The sequence below is a fragment of the Nycticebus coucang genome, chromosome 19 (genome assembly GCF_027406575.1).
Source record: "Nycticebus coucang isolate mNycCou1 chromosome 19, mNycCou1.pri, whole genome shotgun sequence".
Lineage (NCBI taxonomy): Eukaryota > Metazoa > Chordata > Mammalia > Primates > Lorisidae > Nycticebus > Nycticebus coucang.
In genome coordinates, this window is record NC_069798.1 from 3,265,364 (window position 1) to 3,288,822 (window position 23,459).

General features: G+C 48.1%; 1 protein-coding gene across 1 annotated transcript in view; it reads right to left on the reverse strand.

Annotated features, from left to right (window-relative positions):
• RAB31 (RAB31, member RAS oncogene family) overlaps positions 1 to 12,393 on the reverse strand; it is a 131,253-nt gene extending 118,860 nt beyond the window's left edge. Inside the window, exon 1 of the mRNA XM_053571670.1 lies at positions 12,111 to 12,393. Within this exon, the coding sequence (XP_053427645.1) occupies positions 12,111 to 12,149 (39 nt within the window). The 5' untranslated portion in view covers positions 12,150 to 12,393. The remainder of the gene's footprint in view (positions 1 to 12,110) is intronic.
• Positions 12,394 to 23,459: the final 11,066 nt, after the last annotated feature.

The window sequence follows — 23,459 nt, forward strand, 5'->3', positions numbered from 1 at the left end:
ACCCGCACAGCTGCAGGCCCACACAGCTGCAGGCTCACACAGCTGTGTCTCTGGCCTTCACATGCTCCCTTCTCAGTGACAACTTTCTCAAGCCACTACCTAAAACCACCCCTTATGAACAGCACCCCAGCCCCCTTCCCCGCTTGCTTTATCCTATCACAACCTGTCACTCCCGCTGTCTCAGTGCTGTCTGTCTCTCCTACAGAACGTCAGCTCCATGAGGTCATGGACTACAGGTCCCCATTGTTTCCTGCTGTGTCCCCAACCCCTAGACGCTGCCTGGCACATGGAAGGAGCTCAGTGACTACCCCAGGCAGGCGCTACAGGATTCTGCACTCTTGACACAGCCCAGAGCACTGTTTCTGTGTTAACATGGCATCAGTTCAGATCCTGACAGCCAGTTTAAACCAGAATTAGATTGTGACATGGCCATACAACGATGGCCTGCAAGAGCCAGGATGAAATCTTATTTATTCTTCAAAGAAATAAGTACACGGAAAACAGACGTGAACATACACACAGAACACCTGCAGAACTTTCTTTTCTTTTTTTTTTTTTTAGAGACAGAGTCCACTTTATTGCCCCTCAGTAGAGTGCTGTGGCATCACAGCCCACAACAACCTCTAACTTCTGGGCTTATGTGATTCTCTTGCCTCAGCCTCCCGAGTGGCTGGAACTACAGGTGCCTGCCACAACGCCCAGCTATTTTGTTGTTGTTGTTGTTGTTGTTGTTGTTGCAGTTTGGCCGGGGCCGGGTTCAAACCCGCTACCCTCAGTGTATGGGGCTGGTGCCCTACCCACTGAGCCACAGGCACTGCCCCCAACTGCAGAACTCCTGAGAGCAGGTCACAGCCTCTAACTCTCCATGAGATTAGAGAATGGTAAGGAAGCCGGTGCCCACCCTGCAAAGGTCATTGTGCCTGGAAAGGATGTGGCTGCCATCCTGTGACAGAGCAGGGAGCCTGGGGAATGGCTTGAACAGATAAAAGCATAACATTACCTGATAAGTCACTCAAAACCTATGTCCTATTGTTGACAGACCTGTCATTTCACCACCCAAGGGTATACACTTTCACATTTCAAGGCTCTCTCACAATCTGCCCCAAATTTACTTTCAAATTTTATTATGAGTATATCAATTACTTCCAGTAAGACTCAAACAGATCTGTACTGGTCAGACATCTCCTTGGACGCTGCAGTACAATACAAAGTATAATGCATCCTTACTAAATAAACCAAAACGGAGAAACAAATTAAATAGTCCATTGTTTATGAGCCCAAATCTGCCCCTGCTCCAGGCATAGAACCACTCTGACACCTAAGTCTTCTCAGAACCTTCTCCCCCTATGTGGATACCTCAATAAGCACAGCCAGCCCCCCTGTTCCCAGACACACCCCTCTCTGCACCTAACCTGACATCAGCCCTTCTTCCACTCCTCAGCCAGCAGACTCTCCCTGACTACCCCCAAATGCCACTGGCTGCCACCTTCCAAACACCCGGCATCTAAGCAGCTGAGCATCCCACTGGAAGGGCTGGCGTTGTTCCTCAGCGCTTCCTGCTCAGGCCCTATCAGACCAAGTCCAGTGCTGCCCTGCAGGCCTCAGGGCAGAGTCCTTCCTTTGTGAGCAATTGTTCCATGGCCCTATGGGCCCACCTGCAGAGTAGCCAGCCCACTGCTGACAAGCACAGATTTTTCTTCATCCCTCACCGCCTCCTCACTGCCCATTAACAGTCAGTTAACATCCCCATTTACCTTACATAGGATGCCTTTTTGTTGTGTTTAAAACTAAAGCAACAGAACTCAGGGAATGTCCAGAGTCACTCTCTAGTCAGGCTGGATGGAACACTGGTGTCCTGGCTGGGCACCCTGGCATGACCCAGGAGGAAGCAGGCCACATGCCCTCTCGATACGTGGGTGCAAATACAAACCAGAGTTAGAAACACATTCCTGTAAGAGTGAAGCCCCAGATGCTCTCTCAAGGAGGTCGGACTGATGAGTCATTGTGAGAGGAGAGAGAATAACAAACTAAGGTGATTAAAAAAAAAAAAAAAATCCTGGGTGGTGCCTGTGGCTCATTGAGTGGGGTGCTGGCCCCATGTGCTGAGGGTGGTGAGTTCAAACCCAACCCCAGCCAAACTGCAACAATAAAAAAAAAAAATCCTGCAGGGGCAGAGAAAAACACGGAACTAATGCGAGAAATACAGGGCGGGATGGTGCAGTTGTTGATTATAAAATGAGAAGTAGTCATATGAATATAAAACAGAAGCAGAGGAGAGGGGAAGAGGGGGAGGGGAGAGAGGGGAAGGGAAGGGGCGAGCATCAGGACAAGGTGGACAGGAGGGCAGGCGGGATGGCTGCAAACCACCTACAGAGGAAGCGGCTGGGCACGGCGACGTGTCAGTACGAAGTAATGCATCCTCCTATACCCGCGTCTAAAGCTAAATCAACACCTATCATTTCACTACTTAATCATTTCCCCTGCTGTGGAAGGTAGAGGCTGACTTCTCAGCGGAGCGCCTGCCTCAATTCTAAGGTAACCTGGGAGAGCACCTGCAGATGGGCAGTTCCCAGGAGTTCTTTAGAATCAAAAAACAGGGGGCGGCGCCTGTGGCTCAGTGAGTAGGGCGCCGGCCCCATATGCCGAGGGTGGCAGGTTCAAGCCCAGCCCCGGCCAAACTGCAACAAAAAAATAGCCGGGCGTTGTGGCGGGCGCCTGTAGTCCCAGCTGCTGGGGAGGCTGAGGCAGGAGAATCGCGTAAGCCCAAGAGTTAGAGGTTGCTGTGAGCCATGTGACGCCACGGCACTCTACCCGAGGGCAGTACAGTGAGACTCTGTCTCTACAAAAAAAAAAAGAATCAAAAAACAGGGAAAGAATCCGAGGTGTCCCCCTGCCTTGTCAGAACAGACTAGGCCCACACATTTGAGAGTCAACAGATGGGAGGGTGAAACTCTTGGTTTACTTCCCCTCCCTGAACAGAACTGGCTTCTTCCTCCCCCTCTACTTATAGACACCACTGGCTACTTCTCAACCCCCTGCCGCTTACCCTGGCTTTCTCTCTATCCTGTCTTCCTGGGATCTTGGGATTCTTTCAACCGTATCTTTTGCATATGCACTTTGGCTAAAAAAACGAATAAAAACCTTCTGAAGAGGCAAGGAAGGCCTGCATCATCTCAGCCTCCAGGCTGGTTAGTGTAAGCCATCTCCAGGCATCCTCAGACTTATTTTTCCTTAAAACTGGTGCCGAGAAATCTTTTTCAGTGTCATTTCCAGCATCGACCCCACACACACACATTCTACCTCACAAATAGATCAAAATTTTGATTAAGATGAGCATGTATTACTTTATATTATGGTCTGAATGTATGTGATCCCCAAATTCATACGCTGAAATCAAACTCTAAAGTGATGGTATTCGGAAGTAGCAGCTTTGGAAGGTGATTCGGTCATGAGGCTGGTGCCCTCAGGCCTGAGATGAGTGTCCTCATGGAAGAGGCCCTGAGAGCTGCCTTACCCCCTCCCACCACAGACACAGACATGACCAGACCATGGCAGTCTGCAACCTGGAAGAGGCCTTCACCAGAACCCGACCTTGGCCTTCCAGCCTTTAGAACTGTGGGAAATATATTTCTGTTGTTTATAACTCCCCAGTCTATGGTACTTTGCTATAAGAGCCCGATCAGACTAAGACACTTTATAATCAAAAATTGGCTCTTTAGGAGTTAATTATAAAATGTTTAGAAAATATTTTAGCTTCTAAAATGATTAAGTTTATTAAGTATGTAGTTATGAGATGTTCTTTAAAAAAAAAAAAAAGATGTTCTGGGCGTCACCTGTGGCTCAGTGCATGGAGCACCAATCCCATATACTGAGGGTGGTGGGTTCAAACCCGGCCCCAACCAAACTGCAACAAAAAAATAACTAGGCATTGTGGTGGTGTCTGTAGTCCCAGCTACTTGGGAGACTGAGGCAAGAGAATTGCCTAAGCTCAGGACTTGGAGGTTGCTGTGAGCTGTGATGCCACAGCACTCTACTGAGGGTGATAAAATGAGACTGTCTCTACAAAAAAAAAAGTTCCTAAAGTTGTCATAATGTGAACAGTAATGGCCAATAATTTGATTATTAAAAATGAAACAAGAACATTTTGCTCATTCTATTTGCAGGGCACAAGTTTTAAGCAGAGCGTGTGTCTCTCTCTTTTCTCCTCATTCTTTCTCTCCTCCCCACTTCTTCCCTCCCAGGGAAAAATTCTTGTTAGAGGCACATGTTCAGACTACACATTATATTTGCAGATCCCAGTTAGAACAGTGACACCATGAGTGCAGAAGGAAGTTAACACTGAAAAACTCAAGTATCTCTTTCTTTCAGAAAAACAAATATGTTGATAGAAAGGGATCTAGCTCTCTGTGGTTACCTTGTAAGAGGAAATAGAAGGAAATATGTCCCCTGTGCTCTGCTGGCTGCCCTGCAGGGCCCATTAACTCTCTGACACCTGAGTTCTAAGCACCTCTAGGCCAACAGAAAGTCATCTAAATTATCTTCTGAGTTAAATACAAAGCAAACAGAAGCCACATTCATGACTTCCAGAGAAGATGAACAAATCTAAGGAAGGCATCGAGGGTAAAGAAATACAGTAGAAAAAGATTCATAAAAAGAATCCACAGGCTGTGCCTGTGGCTCAGTGGCTATGGCGCCACCCCCATATACCCAGGGTGGCAGGTTCGAATGCAGCCCCAGCCAGCTAAAACAACAGTGGCAACTGCAACAAAAATAGCCGGGCGTTGTGGCGGGCGCCTGTAGTCCCAGCTACTCGGGAGGCTGAGACAAGACAATCGCTTAAGCCCAAGAGTTGGAGGTTGCTGTGAGCTGTGACACCAAGGCACTCTACCAAGGGCGACAGAGTGAGACTGTCTCAAAAACAAAAAAAAGAAAAAGAATGCACAGTGAGAAACCCATTAAGTGACCTGCTGTCAAATCTCACTTTTCTCTTCTCAATTTCTGCTAGCAAAGTCAGGCAACAAGAAAGACAGCTCTGGCTCCTCAGGACACTGTGCCACGGGGCAGAGGCACAGAGCCAGCTTCAACCCCAGGGGAAACAGCGGGCACAGGCTTCCACCCTGGGCTCTGAAGAAACTGAGCGCACTCAGTCGCCCGCCACACACCAACCTGCTCCCAACGCTCTCTGGGCCCTGGTTCTACTCAGCCATCCTGCCTTCTTTTCCTGTATACCAAACACTACCTCCTAACAGGCCATGTAATATTTTTCCCACCTTCCTCCTAAAATGTAGGGCCACACAAAGTCAAAGTCCTACGTCTGTCTTGCTCAGAAACACCACTGCCTGATGCTTTCTTAGTAGAAACTAAGAAATACTCTTTTTTTTTTTTTTTGAGACAGAGTCTCACTCTGTCACCCTGGGTAGAGTGGCATGGTATCCTCACTCACAGCAACCTCAAACTCTCGGGCTCAAGAGATCCTCTTGCCTCAGCCTCCAAAGTAGTTGCGACAACAGGCGCCACCACCATGCCCAGCTAGTTTTTCTATTTTTAGTAGAGATGGGGTCTCACTCTTGCTCAGGGTGGTCTCTGCTATTGAACCCCTGAGCTCAAGCAGCCAACCAGCCTCAGCCTCCCAGAGTACTAGGATTACAGGCACGGGCCACCGCACCTGGCCCCTAAAAAATATTCTTTGAATGAATGCCATAGAGATAGGTGGAGAGAGTACTTTAATATTATACATGATCACATATTAAAAAAGACCATTCAACATCACCTACATTGTATCCACTCCAACACACTGAACCTGAAAGAAGCAATGAAGAAGCAATCGGACATTTCCAGATACTGGGACTTCTTATAAGATAACTGGCCTGGATTCTTCAGGAACACGGACATTATGGGGAAGAAAAGGAAGGGCTGCTTTAGATACACAGTGACTAACGTGATTTGACAACCAAATATGTGACTGGACCCTTTAAACAGCTTTATAAAACATATTCACATGTTACCAATTATTTGGGACAACTGGCAACATCTGAATATGGGCTATATGTTTGATACTATTATTGAACCTGTATTCAATTTGGGGGGTGAGATAATGGTATTGTGGTTATGCAAGAGAATAAATGCCCTTTTTCCAAAAAGATGCATCCTGAAGTATTTAAGGGTAAAACATCACTGTGTCTGCAACTTACTTTCAAATAGTTAGAAAAAAATTGGGGGGCCAGGCACAGTGGCTCGTACCTGTAATCCCAGAACTCTGTGCAGCCAAGGTAGGAGGATTCCTTGAAGCTAGAAGTTCAAGATAAGCCTGGGCAACATAGCAAGACCTCATCTCTACTAAAAGATAGAAAAATTAGCGAGGACTTGGTGGCACGTGCCTGTAGTCCCAGCCACTCAAGAGGCTGAGGCAGGAGAATTGCTTAAGCCCAGAAGTTTGAAGTTGCTATGAGCTATGATCATGTCACAGAGTGAGAAGACAGAGTGAGACCCCATCTCTAAAAAGAAAAAAACAATTCATCTTATTAAATATACTTAAAATTTAAAGGAGAACTGTGCTGTCTTCCTCCACCATCAAAGCCCCCGCCCACTGCTCACTTTCTACTCCACAAGGCCTTGCAGGCGCGCCCTCCCCAACCCCCACTGTACTTAACTTACCTTCCATCATCTCCCACTGGTATGGGCCACTCATGCAATTCCTGAGCACGTGGCTGTGCTTTCTGCCCAACCAGGGGCCTCTCCAGGCCAGGCAGGGACCAGGACCCCACATTACCTACTTTCCACCTGCAGCAGAGTTAGAACCACACCTGCCACAGAAACAGACCTTGAGCAAGAACGTTCTGTCCCTCACATGTCCTCCTGTCTGGTAAGACGTGTGAAGTGTGTGCTGTGCCACACTGTGTGCTTTAATAAAAACACAAGCCACGCCCCAGAGCTCACCGCTGGGGTGTCCACATCCCTGGAAAGGCAGGGCCCCCTGACAGCCTGTCCCCGTGCAGCCACCCTCATTCCCAGCATAAATGGAGCGCTCAGTAAACGGTGAACGGCCAAAGTATTCCATTTTCAAAAACTTATCATAAACTACAAAAATGAAGACAAATGGACGTGAAATATTTGCATAGGCATTCAAGCCCCAAGTTAGTTTAATGTTCTGGACTCAACTAAATTTTGAAATCCTTTTTCATTTAATGAGTTCAAAATCTTTTTGTGTCCCAGCACCTTCAAATGTAAGGTTTTCTGTTTTCCATCAGCGTTAGCCTTGGAGCAGACCTAATGGATATAACGTACTCGTGATAACAGTAACATCAGACCAGGACGGAGGGAAGGGCCACGCACCTGGGCACAGCAGACCAGCGGTAGGGCAACTGTGCCCTCCCAAATCCTTATGCGGAACCTTCCAACATGGAAGCCTAGTCTCCTATGAGAGGCTATCAGAAGGTGGGGGCTTTGGAAGGTGATGAGGTCACAAGTGCAGAGCCCTCGGGAATGGGACTGGTGTCCCCATAAAACGACAGAGCCCAGAGTGCTCCCTCTGCAGTGAGGACTCAGCAGGCAGGCAGCTGTCTGCAAACCAAAAAGTGAGTCTTAAAAAAAATAAATTAAAAAAAAAAGATTTATTTTAAAGGAGGTGCCCATAGCTCAGTGGTTAGGGTGCCAGCCATACACACTAGGGCTGGTGGGTTCAAACCCAGCCTGGACCTGCTAAACAAACAAACAAACAAACAAGATAGCTGGGCGTTGTGCCAGGCACCTGTAGTCCCAACTACTAGGGAGGCTGAGGCAAGAGACTCGCTTAAGCCCAAGAGCTGGAGGTTACTGTGAGCTGTGACACCATAGCACTCTACCAAGAGTGACAAAGTAAGACTCTATCTCAATTTAAAAAAAAAACAAAAAGTGAGTCTTCACCAGCCCCTCGATCTGCCACCACCTTGGCCTTAGATTCCCCAGCCTCCGGAACTTGGAGAATTACATGTCTGTTGTTTAACTCACCCCATCTGTGGTATCTGTGTTACAACAGCTCAAATTAACACACATAAGGTGGGGGAAGGGACTAGGAGAAGTTTGAAAATGCTCCACAAACGACCCTGACACACACACACCAGAGTTACCCTGGGCTCTGAAAGCTGAGGGAGGGATGCCACAATGCTGACCCTGAGCAAGAGAGGAACAAGGGCCCTGATGGGTGGCAGCACCCTGCACCGGGTGCACAGGGCACAGTGCCACTACGCATCAGGCACTGCTGGGAAGACACCCACTGTGTCATTCATATTTATTCTTGTGTAACATAGAAGCTACTCGGAGTCACCAGCACTGAACCATACTTTCCACAGAGGGGTCTCAAACTCGGAAAACAAACGTGACAGCTGCCTCGCCCAGCTGGCTATGCTGGAACTGATGTGCTTTCCTGCCAGCAGAACTTTGTTCCTCTCTTGGGCTCTAGTAGCCTCAGGTATCACAGAGCCCTTCCATGTGAAGGCCGTGGACACAGATAGAGTCCCCATTACCCAGACGTCACACGGAATCCCAGGTCTTTGGCTGCTCTTTGGAAAGTCACCAGACTCTCACAAAGGCCAAAGTGGTTTCAACAAGCTCCTTACCAGAAGCAGTGAAGCCTCCGTTGTCTTTTAACTGCTCACCCAGCTATTGAGGAAGTGGTCGAAATTTCTAAATTGTTGTCAAGACAACCAAAGTCCAAATATAAATCTCTCTGGGATTCCATAAGGAAGCAGTTTTTAAGCACAGGAACCCAGAGGAAATAGCGAAGTTAAGATCTCCTGCTCTGCTTCCTCTGCCCTTTCTCCCCTGCTTTTTGCCACGTGGTGATGTGTGTTAAAAATGCATACCGGGAAACTTTCCACCTTTGGGGTTGAAACAGCTGCTGCCTCAACATTGTTTTTGTTAGTTTTTTTGTTTTTTTAACCTACTTTGCTGTTTTTAAGAGTGTTTTCTTTAAGCTCCATGTTTCCTAATACTAGCTGGGATTACAAAGTGGGACTATTAGCACTTTAATGGCAAGGATGACACTCATGGGGTTCTAGGAGTCCACGACCCTCCACCCAAGGGGCTTGCCCCCCCACTACGCCCCCCCCTCCTGCATGGCTCACTTTTACAGATGGCCTCGCTTCTGCCAGGAAAGGGCATTCACAAGAGCTTGTTGGGCTGTCGTCATGTGGAACGAGCACGAGAACGTCTACATGGGAATGTGAGCCAAGAATTTATAACAGGTGACCTAAAGACACTCAACGCTCACGAGTCCTTGGTTTTCCAAGAGCACAAGCATTCGGTAAATGTTCCACAGGCCATTGTCCGTCCCATTTGGGAGCATTCAGCAAAAGAAACAAGATCAGACCTGCCCAACATATAGAGAAAACAGGAGAAGCATCAGATAAGGACATGCCACCTGGGCCACCTGCTGCAGATGAACCGACGATCAGGACACAGGAACCTCCCATCCCTGTGGGAGGGAACAAGAGACCACCTCAAAGAGTCACCAGCAGGGAGCCTGGGACAGAAGTTTGTGCCACCCAAGCCTAAAGCAATCTGCACCCTAAACAAGAAGCATGTCCCCCACTAACCAAGGATGGGCTCAAGACCAGGCACAAAAAGACTCTGGTTACACGGGCCACATTCTTTATCACCTCCTAAGGGGAATCCAGGGGACAGAGACCCCAACAGGGGCAACTGGAAGCCGAGGTCTTCATCATCCTGAGACTAGGGAGGTGTGGCACGGCTTAAAAAAAACAGGAAACAGAGTGCCAGCCACACGCCAGACTACACCCAGAAATGAGCTTCCTAACCCAAAGAACAAAGCAGCCAGCCTGGGGTTCCTGTTAATATTCTGAGAGGACTTTTGGACTTCGCAGTGACATCCTCTTCCATTTTCTGACCCACAGGTTCTCTCCAGTCCAAGTAGTAAACCCAAGGCAGTTAAAACAGCTTTGACCTTCCTCACACGTCATCCTCCCAGAGAAGTAGTCCCTTTGAACCAGAAGCCACACAATACAGCCTGCCACACACATCTCGCCCAGGAAAAGGACTGGCCAAACCAGGGAACTTAAAAAATTGTACTCAGTGTGGCTGCTAAGGTCTTTTACTCTTTCATATAAGACATCCTCCAACTTCAGTATGACTAAAACTTTTCGAATTCCTACCCACAAGGCCATGACAAAGAACCAGCAAATGAAGGTGAGACACTGTCTGCAGGAGACCCCTGGAGAAGAGTGTTTCATTCCTGGAGAGGAGAGAGAAAGAAGTTAAGAGATTTCCTCCCGTCTGTCTCCCAGGAAAGGGTACCATGTATCTTAAAAGCCCATCTAGCAGAGTCCTCTGCCTTAGGAGGGAAGCTGTAATTATGCCCATTTCACAGATGACAAGACTGCGTTACCTGTCTAAAACTTCACTGTTATTATGCCCATTTCACAGATGACAAGACTGAGTTACCCATCTAAAACTTCACGGCTAGTTTCTGGGAAAGGATGAGGGCCCAAGTGTCCTGCCTCCTGACACAAGGCTCTGGCCACTTGATACGTGTCCTAAGCAGGGATATAGAGACTTGCCCCTAAACATTGGAACTGAAAATCTTTTAAAGAGTCATGTGATGAGGCAGGGCTTGTGCCACCTAAGAAGATGACAAGAGAGAAGGAGTTTAAAAAGGCAAAAATAGATCCTACTTCGTTTTTTCCCCCGTGTCCAAATTGCCTCTTGATTCCTTGGGACACAACATTCCTTCCAAGTCTTTGAAGGCCTTTCATGAGACCCGAATGGCTCCCCAGAAGGAGCCATGGGATTCCCGGAATTTACGTCTGGACCATATTAGAGAGCCTGGGCACTCGTCTGATCTCGGAAGCTAAGCAGGGTCGGGCCTGGTTAGTACTTGGATGGGAGAGAGCCTGGGCAACAGCAAAACCCACTGCAGCAACACAGAAAGGTCAGTAGAAAGAGCGGAACAGGGTCCCACCCAGACCCCGGCTGGGCTGGGCAAGTGGAAAGAGGTGGGGAGCGTGGCTGGGAGAAGGGACGGCCTTTGCCAGATGCCCTGGAATTCTAGTTAGTGTTTTGGCAGAGGCCAGTGATGGGAGACAGCGATGGGAGAAGACTGTCCTGAGCCCAAGGTGCAGGAGAGCCCGGGTGAAGCCTGGACGAGCCGCCCCTGGTACAATTCATCCTGCCTACAATGTTTCCCCTTGGTAAACCCCTTGTACATCCATCTTGGCCGACCAGTTAGCGCAAGAACGGCGCTGCCCTTTCAAAGGCTGTTCTTTTTTTAGTAAATGGTTTTCTCCGGAGGCCAGCTTTGCCAACCGCAAGGGCCGCCTGCCAGGCGTCCGCGCCAAAGGCTGCCGGAAACGCGCTGAAACCAGCTCTTCTTCTAAAAGAAGTAATTCTGGAATATGAACGTGGGCACCCCCAAAGGAAAGGACCCTGAAAATGATCCAGCCGCCCAGGAGCAGCTTCCGAGGGGCTGCCCTGTGTCCTCCGCCGGCCAGCACGGTTGGCGGGGTGACAGTTCCTACGGGCCAAGAAAGATCCAGCTGGGGACCAGCGGGGGTGACGGGGGGACTCTCCTCCCTCCGCCTCTCCCGGACCCTCAGCGCGGAAAGTTCGCGGGGCGCGCAGCTCCACGGGCCGCGCCGCCTCACAGTCCAGCCCGGCCACCCCCTCGGTCTTCTCGCCCTTGGTTGACAAGGAGTGAGGTTGGGGTGGCGGCTGTTTTGTTTTTGTTTTTAGTATATAAACCAATTAATTGCCTCTTGGAGGCAAAGGAGGACTGGGCGTCGGGGCTGAGCAACTTAAACTTTCCGCCGGAAGGAAATTATCAACGCAGGAGGAGAAGCGCTCGGAGGCGGGGGCCGCCCTCCCTGTCCCTGTCCCCCCGCGGGTCGCGGGTGACGCCGGAGTGGGGCCGGAGACGGCGAGGGCGCAGATGGAGGACACCGGGGAGCCGGGAGCAGAGGGGCGGGCCCGAGGGGCGCGGGGCGGGGGAGACCCCGGCGACGAGAGGGGCGCGGGACGAGAAGGGGGTCCCGGGGAGCCGGGCCGCGCGGGGACGAGGGGACTGGGGCGCCGCACAGAACTGGGGTGCAGGGCCAGGGTCGCCCGCCGCCGGCACTCACCCCGAGAAGGCACACTTTGAGCTCGCGTATCGCCATCATGTGCTCGGGGCCGGGCCGGGCCGGGGCGCACAGGCATCCTCCGCGCCGCCCGCCCGCCCGCCGGCGTCCTCCCGTCTCGGCTCCCGCTCGCGCCGCCCGGGGCGGAGCTGTCGCCGCGGCTATTTCTGGGCTGCGGCCCCGCGGCGGCGAGTCACGTGGCCCCGCCGGCCCCGCCCCGGCTCCCCGGACGCTCCCGCACGGCGGGCTGCCACCCCGGGACCCGCACGGCGCCCCCGCACCTCGCCCCCGGCCCAGACCAGCTCGGCGGCCGGCGGGGCCCGAGACCCCCCGGGGCGTCTGCCTGTCCCACCCGTCCAGGGGACATGCCCCGGTGGGGTGCAAGGACCGCTCCTGGGGAGACTCAGCCCCACCACCAGCGTGGCACCCAAGTTGCCATTTCTCGTCTGAGAAGCTGGCCGAGGGCATTCGTTTGGGCGCGCATGGTCTCAGCCTCAAGTGACATTCTGGGTCGCAGGTAGAAGTTAGGCTGTGACGATGGGGTGAGGCGCAGGGGTCTCCGTTTGCCTCCCTGGTGCTCCTGAGTTCGTTTGTCTGAGAGCAGTCCAAAATGATTCTAGCAGCATGATCTATTCCTTCCTCCAAAACGGGCCTGTCAGAGTCTGAAAAGGGAACCTTGCCTTATGGAAAAGCAGCACGTTCTCCATAGAAAAAATCCTACAACTGGCGTGGGCAGAAACCCCCAACCCTCAGACCCGAGTCCTTCCTTAACTAGAGAATAGAAGGCTGAGGCTTCAGAGGAGAGGGGGGCCGTGGGTCCCCAGACCTGGGTCCTTCCTTAACTAGAGAAGGCTGAGACTTCAGAGGAGAGGCGGACCGTGGGTCCCCAGACCTGGGTCCTTCCTTAACTAGAGAAGAGAAGGCTGAGGCTTCAGAGGAGAGGGGGGCCGTGGGTCCCCAGACCTGGGTCCTTCCTTAACTAGACAAGAGAAAGCTGAGACTTCAGAGGAGAGGGGGGCCGTGGGTCCCCTAGACCTGGGTCCTTCCTTAACTAGAGAATAGAAGGCTGAGGCTTCAGAGGAGAGGGGGGCCGTGGGTCCCCCAGACCTGGGTCCTTCCTTAACTAGAGAAGAGAAGGCTGAGACTTCAGAGGAGAGGGGGGCCGTGGGTCCCCCAGACCTGGGTCCTTCCTTAACTAGAGAATAGAAGGGTGAGGCTTCAGAGGAGAGGGGGGCCGTGGGGTCTGTGGCTGCCGTGTCCTCTTCCCCGCGTGGCCGAGCGGGCCTTATCCTCTAAGATGACTTCACTTGTTGCTGGGAGAATGCCTTTTGGACATCATCTGAATAATTCATGCACCTTTCGCATTGGAAGTGTTTTATTTTAAACCGACTTTAAAAACTTTATCTCCTGTGGCAAGCCCACAGGCCTCTTTCTTGACTGTCCAGTTTTGACCAATGCCCTTTCTCCCAGCTGACCACGCATCTGGATTACCTGCTCTGTTCCATTTGAAGCCAGCTTGAAGCTACACAGCACCAGTAGCCGCAGCCCTAGGGAATTCCACATCTAGGCCTTCAGAGAGAAACATTCTACAACACTGAAATCAGTACAGCCCCCAGACAATTAACAATTAAATTTTCTAAAGCAGCAGCAACTTTGCCCTGGCCAAGTGCCAGCTGGTGGAGGGTAACTCACTTGGACTAAATTGGTCAAGAAGTAGCCACAGACAAGTTGCAAGTCCATTGTACCAGTATCTGTCCTTGATTCTGTAACCAAAGTACATAAGTCCTTTATATGGGCAGGGTAAAGGAAGGCCTCTCCAGAATCTGCCAGCCCTGGTCATAATCATAATACCACACTGTCCTCAGATGTGCTGAGCACTTGCTACACTGTTGCAGAGATAAGCTTAGCCAAAGGCCTTGGTGGCTGTCACTGGCATCAAGCAAGACTTGAATCCCACACAGAATTATGTCCCTTGTCTTTTCTGTGCATTTCCCAAAAGCCAGTCAAGCCGGAGTGGAAGCCCTTTCCCTGTTCTACATCCGTGGAGGGAGGGGGATTCATAAAATTGCCACTGGCTGCTCAGGGAAGATCAGACTTCCCATCTGTTCCCTTATCTTTTTCATGACTCTTTCTTATTCTGCTCTCGTGTCCACAGCCTGGGTGTCTGGAATGCTATGTGGCTTCTGGGCTGTCTGGACACAGTCCTCATCCAGGTCTTCCCTTCCTGAGAATCACCCCAGGCTGTGTGTGTCCTTACCCACACCCCAGCACCACTTAAAATCACCTGCTTTGTGGCCCATTCTAATCAGGCCTTGCACTCTGCTTTACAAAGTGGAAATTTGAGTCTGCCAACCAGACCATGTCATGGATTTATACCCCCTCCTCAGACAGGTCACCCTTGGAGATTTGCTTCTTTTTTTTCCCCAAAACTCTGTTGCCCAGGCTACAGTGCCATAGTGTTAGCCTAGCTAACAGCAACCTCAAACTTCTGACTTCAAGTGATCCTCCTGCCTCTGCCTCCACCTCCTGAATAGCTGGGAGTATTCAGCCCACCACAAGGCCCAGCTAGTTTTTCTATTTTTAGTAGAAACAGGGTCTCACTCTTGCTCAGGCTGGTCTCAAACTTCCTGAGCTCAAGCAATCCTCTTGCCTCAGCCTCCCAGCATGCTGGGATTACAAGCGTGAGCCACCGCACCCGGCCACCCCTGGATATCTAAACATGGGTTCAGCAAAAGTGGGGCCCTGTGATCACCCCAAGGTCATCCATGAAGCTCTAGCCCAGCAAAGAGAGGGAAGATGACTTCAAAGAGACATATTTTAGAAGTAATAGGTCAGAGGTAGCTCTCAACTTTTTAAAGGTACAGTATTCTCAACTATTCTTATTATGCTCTATCTTTATTATACTAAAAGCCCCTCCTGACACTTCTGGAATTTTCTGCAATATGAAGTACTGATATAAGTTACGTGGGGATAAAAAGTCAATGGTGCATACCTGATGATTTATCAAATTAAAAAATAGAATTTTTTAATGTAAAAGTCACTATACTAACTCAGATTTCCACTTTTTTGCTGCTTTAAAGTTTCCAAAGGCAAAAGCCAGGAACTACCATAAAACTTACCATGTTTTTTTGATTCAAGAAATCTTTTTTTTTTTTTTTTTTACAATAACAAAGATAAAAAGCAACCAAGCCTACCTATTTGGGTACAAACAAAGAAACAAAGAAGCAACATTAGAGAAACAAAATAATTATCTCTCCAGAGGTAAAGGGAAGATAATTACATGAATTATAACATTAAAGGCAGTACAAATCTCTAACATTTGAGGGACGATTCAGCCAGCTATCTTGTCTTTACTGGTTATATTTGATGGTGTGCGAATAGTGTGCATTACTTAAGTAATGTACACTATTACATTCACTGTTAAATGAAATGAGTAGACTATGGAGATTTATAGAGAAGTTTGTAGTAAATAAAGTTCTGTGGAAAAAATATGACACGAAGTGGGATTCTTCATAGTGTGAGCAAAGTGAATTTATTTCAACTCCTTCTGCACAAGCTGGACTCTACAGACCAGTGGTGACCAGCTGGTCTGTTCAAGGGCCAACTGAGGAAAAAAAAAAAGAGGTTTATGAACCTTGTTTTAAATAACTTCATTATTTTATGAAACTGTACTGTTGGCCAGGTGGTGGCTCATGCCAGTAATCCCAGCACTCTGGGAGGCTGAGGCGGGTGGATTGCCTGAGCTCACGGATTGGACACCAGCCCCAGCAAGAGCAAGACCCTGTCTCTAAAAATAGCTGGGTGTTGTGGCGGGCGCCTGTAGTCCCAGCTACTTGGGCAGCTGAGATAAGAGAATCGCTTGAGCCCAGGAGTTGGAGGTTGCTGTGAGCTATGATGCCACCAGCACTCTACCAAGGGTGACAAAGTGAGACTCTGTCTCAAGAAAAAAAGAAGAAAGAAAAGAAACTGCACTGCCCATAATGTCAGTTAAAAACCTTTTCATATTTCTCATTTATGTAACAATCCCTTCCTTCCTCCCTTCCCTTTCAGAAACTTTCTAAATAGCATGCGCTGTCTTATCTTGTTTGTAACTCAAACTCTTTAAAAAAAACATAGAGGTGACTCCTGGACATACCAGGATAAGACAGGAATTTGAGGGATTTAGAAAAGTAGAGGTGAATGGGCCCCACAGTTCACTTCCAGGCTTGGAAGAGGAGAGAGCTAGCCAGGCAAGGTGGCTGGCCCCTGTAATCCTAGCTCTCTGGGAGGCCCAGATACGAGGATCATGTGAGCTTAGGAGTTTGTGACCAGCCTGAGCAAGAGCGCAACCCCATCTCTACTGAAAATAGAAAAAATTAGCCAGGCATTGTAGCAGGTGCCTGTAGTCCCAACTACCAGGGAGACTGAGGCAAGAGGATCACTTGAGCCCTTGAGTTTGAGGTTGCTGTGAGCTATCATGTGATGGCACTCTACCCAGGGCACAGAGTGAGACTCTGCCTCAAAAAAAACAAAAGAAAAGAAAGAAAAAGAGCCACTCAAGAGGCCTGGGAACTGCAGGAGCCTCTGTGTGGAGGGGAATGTCCCAGGACTCCCCCCCCCCCAGAACGTGGCAACTTGGTGGAAGGGATGGTAGGCAAGTGTGAATGTCCATCCATTTTCCCTCGAATTCTGAGAGCACTCATCTCCACGTGGAAAGGATAGCGACATATCAGGTGGGAGTAGAGGAGATGGGGACTTTCCCCCTGCTTTATTCCATTCCCTCCCGAATGGAAGTGTTCAAAAGTGTTCAAGAATAAGTAGCCAGCCTTCACTCAAGACAAGGGAGGCCTCTGTTGGGCTCTCACAAAGGATTGGTGTCAGGAGATAATGCTTAAATTTCCCAGATTCTGGGGCGTCGGTGCTGGGCATCTTAAGGCAGCCTCATCACCTAACTGGCCTCTTTGCCGACACTGTCCATCAGTCTGCACCATCTTTGGAATCTTTGGTTGAGCTGAAAGTGTTGGGTTAAAAGAAAATAAACTACAAGATAGGTATTAACACCTCCCGTGAAAGGTAGACAGATTGATTCAGCTGTGACGTCTTCCCAAAAGCTGTAAGTAATATCCAGTAAGTCCTCTTCATTTTCTTTGTTTATTTATAAAACTGGGAGATTAAATAAGAATGATGTAAACTAAAGTCACTGCAACTCAGTTTCATTTCTTAGAATATCTTAGTTTGGGGAGGCACCTGTGGCTCAAAGGGGTAGGGTGCTGGCCCCATATGCCGGAGGTGGTGGGTTCAAACCCAGCCCTGGCCAAAAAATACAAAAACAAAAACAAACAAAAAAAGGAACATCTTTGTTTGTCCTTTCTGGTTGCTAATGTAAGTATGTAAGTTTTCCTGTAGTCGCTCAGAGTCATATTATGGACTATAAGATTTTTTTTCCTTAAAATGTTGCATTCCACATTTTTTGTACTTTAACATTATTTGTTATCAAACTGAAAAATGTCTTCAGGAATTTCTGAGAATCTCTTAAGAGGGCGACATTGTGAGACTCTTGTCTCCAAAAAAAAGGATGTTGTGTTGTTTGGGGAGGACTATATGTAATTTGTGTGTGTGTTGATAGCAAATCAGGTCTGCAAGGAAGTGTCCAGGTTTTAGCACTGGAAATCATGCATTCTGGGAAACCCCGCAGTCCCAGGAAAACTGAATGATTGTTAGCCTGTTGCCTTCCCTAAGCTTATCAAACTGTTTTGGGGTTGTTACCACCCATCAAATAGGAAGGATTTACTTCCAAACATCCTCCCTTCCTCAGTTTTTCAGCTCTGAATATAGAAAAGACTCTGGGTTTGGAGAACAGCATCAATACTTTACACACAGCTATAAATATCCCAGTTACTATGTTTACATGGATGGAGCTGGAACATATTCTTCTTAGTAAAGTATCTCAAGAATGGAAGAAAAGGTGTCCAATGTACTCAGCCCTACTATGAAGCTAATTTATGGCTTTCATAGGAAAGCTAAAACCCAGTTATAACCTAAGAATATGGGGTAGGGGGAGAGGGAGGGGAGGGAGGGGGGAGGTTGGGCAGAGGGAGGGTGATTGGTGGGATTACACCTGCGGTGCATCTTACAAGGGTACATGTGAAACTTAGTGAATGCAGAATATGATTGTCTTAACATAGTAACTAAGAAAATGCCAGGAATGCTATGTTAACCAGTGTGATGAAAATGTGTCGAACTGTTTATAAAACCAGTGTGTGGTGCCCCATGATCGTATTACTGTACACAGCTATGATCTAATACTAATAAAAAATAAAAAAAAATCTCTCAGTTACCTACAATTATTTCTCCAGCTCGCACTCAACTCATAAGGAAGGCTTAAATATGCAAAATCAAACTTCAGCTATATAACAACTGTTTCACTGAATGATGTAACAGGCCTCAAAAAAAAAAAAACAGAACAGGAAATAAGAAAAGATGGCTTTGTTTCCCAGCCCCGAGAGGCCTTTCCCGCTTCTGCTCTTCAGGATCTGCTCCCACTCCCTGGGCTCTCTCTCTGACCCCACCTGACCTTTCTGCAGAATCATATTCTTCTACTGAACTGAACCTCTCCTTCAGAGCCAACCCTCAGAAGCTCTGATAGAGAGGATTTTAAGGCCTTTAGGGCAGCATCCTCCCTTGGGTAAACATTTCTGGGAAGATGACCTTCCTCCAGACAAGTATTCCCTCAGCCCACATGCGGCTCCTGAGTTTCTGGCTAAGCAACCTCCCCTGGTTCTGCTATCAGTGATTGTTCAAGCACAGGGTACCAAGAAGAGCCAGAGCCAGAGGATGGAGCGTCCCTGACTCTATTTATGCTACTGGAGGGAGGGAGATGCAGATTGACATTTAGAAGGCACAGGAGAAGGACTGGTGGATTTGACCACGTAAAAGTTATCACCTACAGGGTGGCACCTGTGGCTCAAAGGAGTAGAGCGCTGGCCCCATATGCTGGAGGTGGTGGGTTCAAACCCAGCCCCAGCCAGAAACTGCAAAAAAAAAAAAAAAAGTTAACACCTACTTTGTGGAAGACATACCATACACACAATTATTTTTAAACTGCAGTGTAGGAGAATATTTGGCATCAATATGACTCAGTTAATAATCTTACTATAGAAAGCATAAGGTTTCACAGGGAAGGGCTGTTTGTTTTTACAAAACCACCAGGCTCCATTAGGAAAAATGAGCAAACATAGTTCACAAGTAATAAATTCATGTATGCAGAAAGATGCAACCTCACGTGTGAGCAAAAATACCGATTAAAGCACCAGAAACTACTTTTCACTTCTCACATTAGTAGGGTTTAAAACCCAAAGCTCCATGCCTTAGGATAGACAGGAGAAGGCAAGGCAGCACTGTGGCTCAGTGGGTAGAGCGCCGGCCCCATATACCGAGGGTGGTGGGTTCAAACCCAGCCCCGGCCGAACTGCAACAACAACAACAGCCAGTGTTGTGGCAGGGACCTGTAGTCCCCAGCTACTCGAGAGGCTGAGGCAAGGGAATTGCCTAAGCCCAGGAGTTGGAGGTTGCTGAGAGCGGTGATGCCACAGCACTTTACTGAGGGCGACAAAGTGAAACTCTGTCTCTACGAAAAAAAGAAAGAAAGAGAGGAGAAGGCGGGGCCAGGCTGCTCGCACCTTGCAATCCCCTTTCTCTCTCTGTAAGTACCTTCTCTGTCATGGAGTGACGTCACATATCTTTTCTAGGATGCAACATTTATTTTATGTTTCACTCTCCATGAGCGAATGTGTACCATCATCTTAATTCCAGGTTCTGGTAGGCACTGGGGTAAAGGATCTGAAAGCTCTCCACTTGTAGCCAAATACACAACGTTGGTACCTAGAGGATCAAGAGGGGAAGAAAAGGAAACTTCAACCAGAAGGTTCAAATCTGGAGAATGGTACTCTTCTCTCACAAACGTGAAAGTCTGGAGAGGAGACTGAGTCAGGGAACACTAAGAGCTTAACACTTACTGAGTGCTGATGGGAGATTAAAGATGCCGGCCGAGTAACAGCTTCCCTGCAACTGGGAACAGTGAGTCTGGGGAGACAAGACTCCAGGCATCTCTGGCCGGTGGGATCTGCCTATAATCATCCCTTTGAGGATACAGAGAGCCAGCAAGGGACTTCTGGACCCCAAGAGGAGGACAAAAACAGTGGAAAACTGGCAAGTGGTTGCGTGTGTTCAATCGACCTAATCACGCCGGCAACCGTAAGTACAAGCAGCAGTGAGACTGCAAACCGGAAAGGCCTTACCTGTGAACTGTTTCGGTATTCTTGGACTTGGCACTCAGTTGAACTGCCTTGGGGAGAGCTTGAGCAGGAGTGTGGAGAACTTTGGGCATTGTCTGGGGCCCCAGACTGAGCCACTGAGCTGGGCGCAGGAAGCCATTGTGAAAGAACTGCCCCAGCAAGCTCCGCCCTCAGGGTCTCAGAGCAAGGATTGGGTGGGTCAAAGTAACCTACTGACTGAGCAGCCTAAAGGCGGGGACTGAGCTGCCTTACAGCCTTAATCCTTAGGGGCAGAGTAAGATGGTTTTGGCACACTGGAGCCTTGGGCTGTTGCCCTGGATAGAGTGCCGTGACGTCACAGCTCATAGCAACCTCAAACTCCTGAGCTTGGTGCCACCCAGACCTCCATAAGAGCTGTGCAGCGACCCCCGACCGGTGACCTGCACCCACTGGGCCTCCACATTCCCTGACCAGGAACTGCGGGAGCCACGCAACCCTGTGTCCTCCCTCCTGTGTCCTCCCAGCTTCCACACTAGCCCATTCATCTGGACAGGGACTCTGGTAGCTGTGTGACCTTTGGAGCCCTCCCTGCCTCTGTGCAGAGCTCTTCTCCTGGCCAGAGACTTCTGGAGCCCTGGGCTCTCTGTGCCAAAGTCACTGGGCGCCTGGCAACCCCAGAACCGTGTGCACCACCCCCAGCCCTGTTGCTGGATCCGGGTGTATCACAAACCGGAGCTGCTTCCACAACCAGAACTCCCTAGCTAGAGCAGCCCCAGAGGAACTACACAGGGTCACTCCCTACAAAGATCCAGCAACAATAGAGTTGGGGTCTAATCTTGGAGAGACAACTCCCCAACTCTGAGGACGGCCAGAGGCAGCAGTGAAAAACAATCATGTGGTGAAATCAACAGAAAAACTCTGGCAATATGAATAATCAGAGTAGATCAACTCCCCCAAGGATCAATGGGGCAGAAACAGCACAAGACCCCATGCCCAAACAAATAGCCGAGATGTCAGAAATTGAATTCAGGATCTGGATAGCAAATGAGATCGAATTAGAATTCCAAAAGTTATCTCAAGACTTCAATGGATTCAAAGACCAAAAGACCAAAGACTTTGACACATTGAGACAAGAAGTTGCATCCCTCAAAGATCTGAGAAACACAGTAGAATCCCTCAGTAACAGAATGGAGCAAGCAGAAGAAAGGATTTCTGACACTGAAGACAAAGTTTTTGAACACTCCCAAACTCTCAAAGAGGATGAGAAATGGAGGGCAAAAACAGATCACTCTCTCAGAGAGCTCTGAGATAATTGGAAGAAAACCAATATTCATCTTATAGGGATCCCTGAAAGTAACGAAGTGGCCTCACAAGGCACAGAGTCTCTTCTCCATGAGATTATGAAGGAGAACTTTCCAGACATGCCAAGAGATCCCGAAATTCAGATAGCAGACAGTTTCAGAACTCCAGCACGACTCAACCCAAATAAGATATCCCCCAGACACATCATAATCAATTTCACTAAAGTTAATAATGAAGGAGAAAATTCTGAAAGCTGCCAGACGAAAGAAAACCATTACCTACAAGGGGAAGAATATCAGAATAACTGCGGATCTCTCTGCTGAAACCTTTCAAGCTAGAAAAGGATGGTCGTCGACTTTTAATCTCCTAAAACAAACTAACTTTCAACCCAGGATCCTGTACCCAGCTAAAATGAGCTTCATTTATGACGGAGAAATTAAATACTTCAACGACATTCACATGTTGAAGAAATTTGCCACAACTAAACCGGCTCTCCAGGATATTCTTAGACCTATCCTCCATAAAGACCAGCGTAATTCTCCACCACAAAAGTAAACCCACCCAAAAAGTTCTTGATCAAATTCCAACTTCCACAGTCGCAAAAGGATTAAAAATGTCCACCGGTCTCTCGAAAGGCTTATCAATACTCTCAATTAATGTGAATGGTTTAAATTGTCCTCTAAAGAGGCATAGGTTGGCGGACTGGATACAAAAACTCAAGCCAGATATCTGCTGCATCCAAGAATCGCATCTTACATTAAAAGACAGATACAGACTCAAGGTGAAGGGATGGTCATCTATATTCCAGGCCTAAATGGAAAGCAGAAAAAAGCAGGTGTTGCAATCCTGTTCGCAGATGCAATAGGCTTTAAACCAACCAAAATAATTAAGGATAAGGATGAACACTTCATATTTGTTAAAGGTAATACTCAATATGATGAGATCTCATTTATTAATATTTATGCACCCAACCACGACGCGCCTCAATTTATAAGAGAAACTCTAACAGACATGAGCAACTCGATTTCCTCCACTTCCATAGTAGTTGGAGATTTTAACACCCCTTTAGCAGTCCTGGATAGATCCTCCAAAAAGAAGCTAAGCAAAGAAATTTTAGATGTAAACTCAACCATTCAACATCTGGACTTAACAGACATCTACAGAACATTTCATCCAAAAAAAACTGAATACACATTCTTCTCATCAGCCCACGGAACATACTCCAAAATCGACCACATCCTAGGCCACAAATCTAACCTCAGCAAAATTAAAAAAATAGAAATTATTCCTTGCATCTTCTCAGACCATCATGGAATAAAAGTTGAACTCAATAACAACAGGAACCTACATACCCATACAAAAACATGGAAGCTAAAGCAACCTTATGCTGAAGGATACATGGGTTATAGACGAGATTAAGAAGGAAATCACCATATTTTTGGAACAAAACAACAATCAAGACACGAATTACCAGAACCTCTGGGATACTGCAAAGGCAGTCCTAAGAGGGAAATTTATAGCACTGCAAGCCTTCCTCAAGAAAACAGAAGGAGAGGAAGTCAATAACTTAATGGAACATCTCAAGCAATTGGAGAAAGAAGAACACTTCAACCCCAAACTCAGCAGAAGAAAAGAAATAACCAAAATCAGAGCAGAATTAAATGAAATTGAAAACAAAAGAATTATACAACAGATCAATAAATCCAAAAGCTGGTTTTTTGAAAAGAAAAACCAGTTTTTTATTTATAAAATAGATAAACCTTTAGCCAACCTAACCAGGAAAAAAAGAGTAAAATCT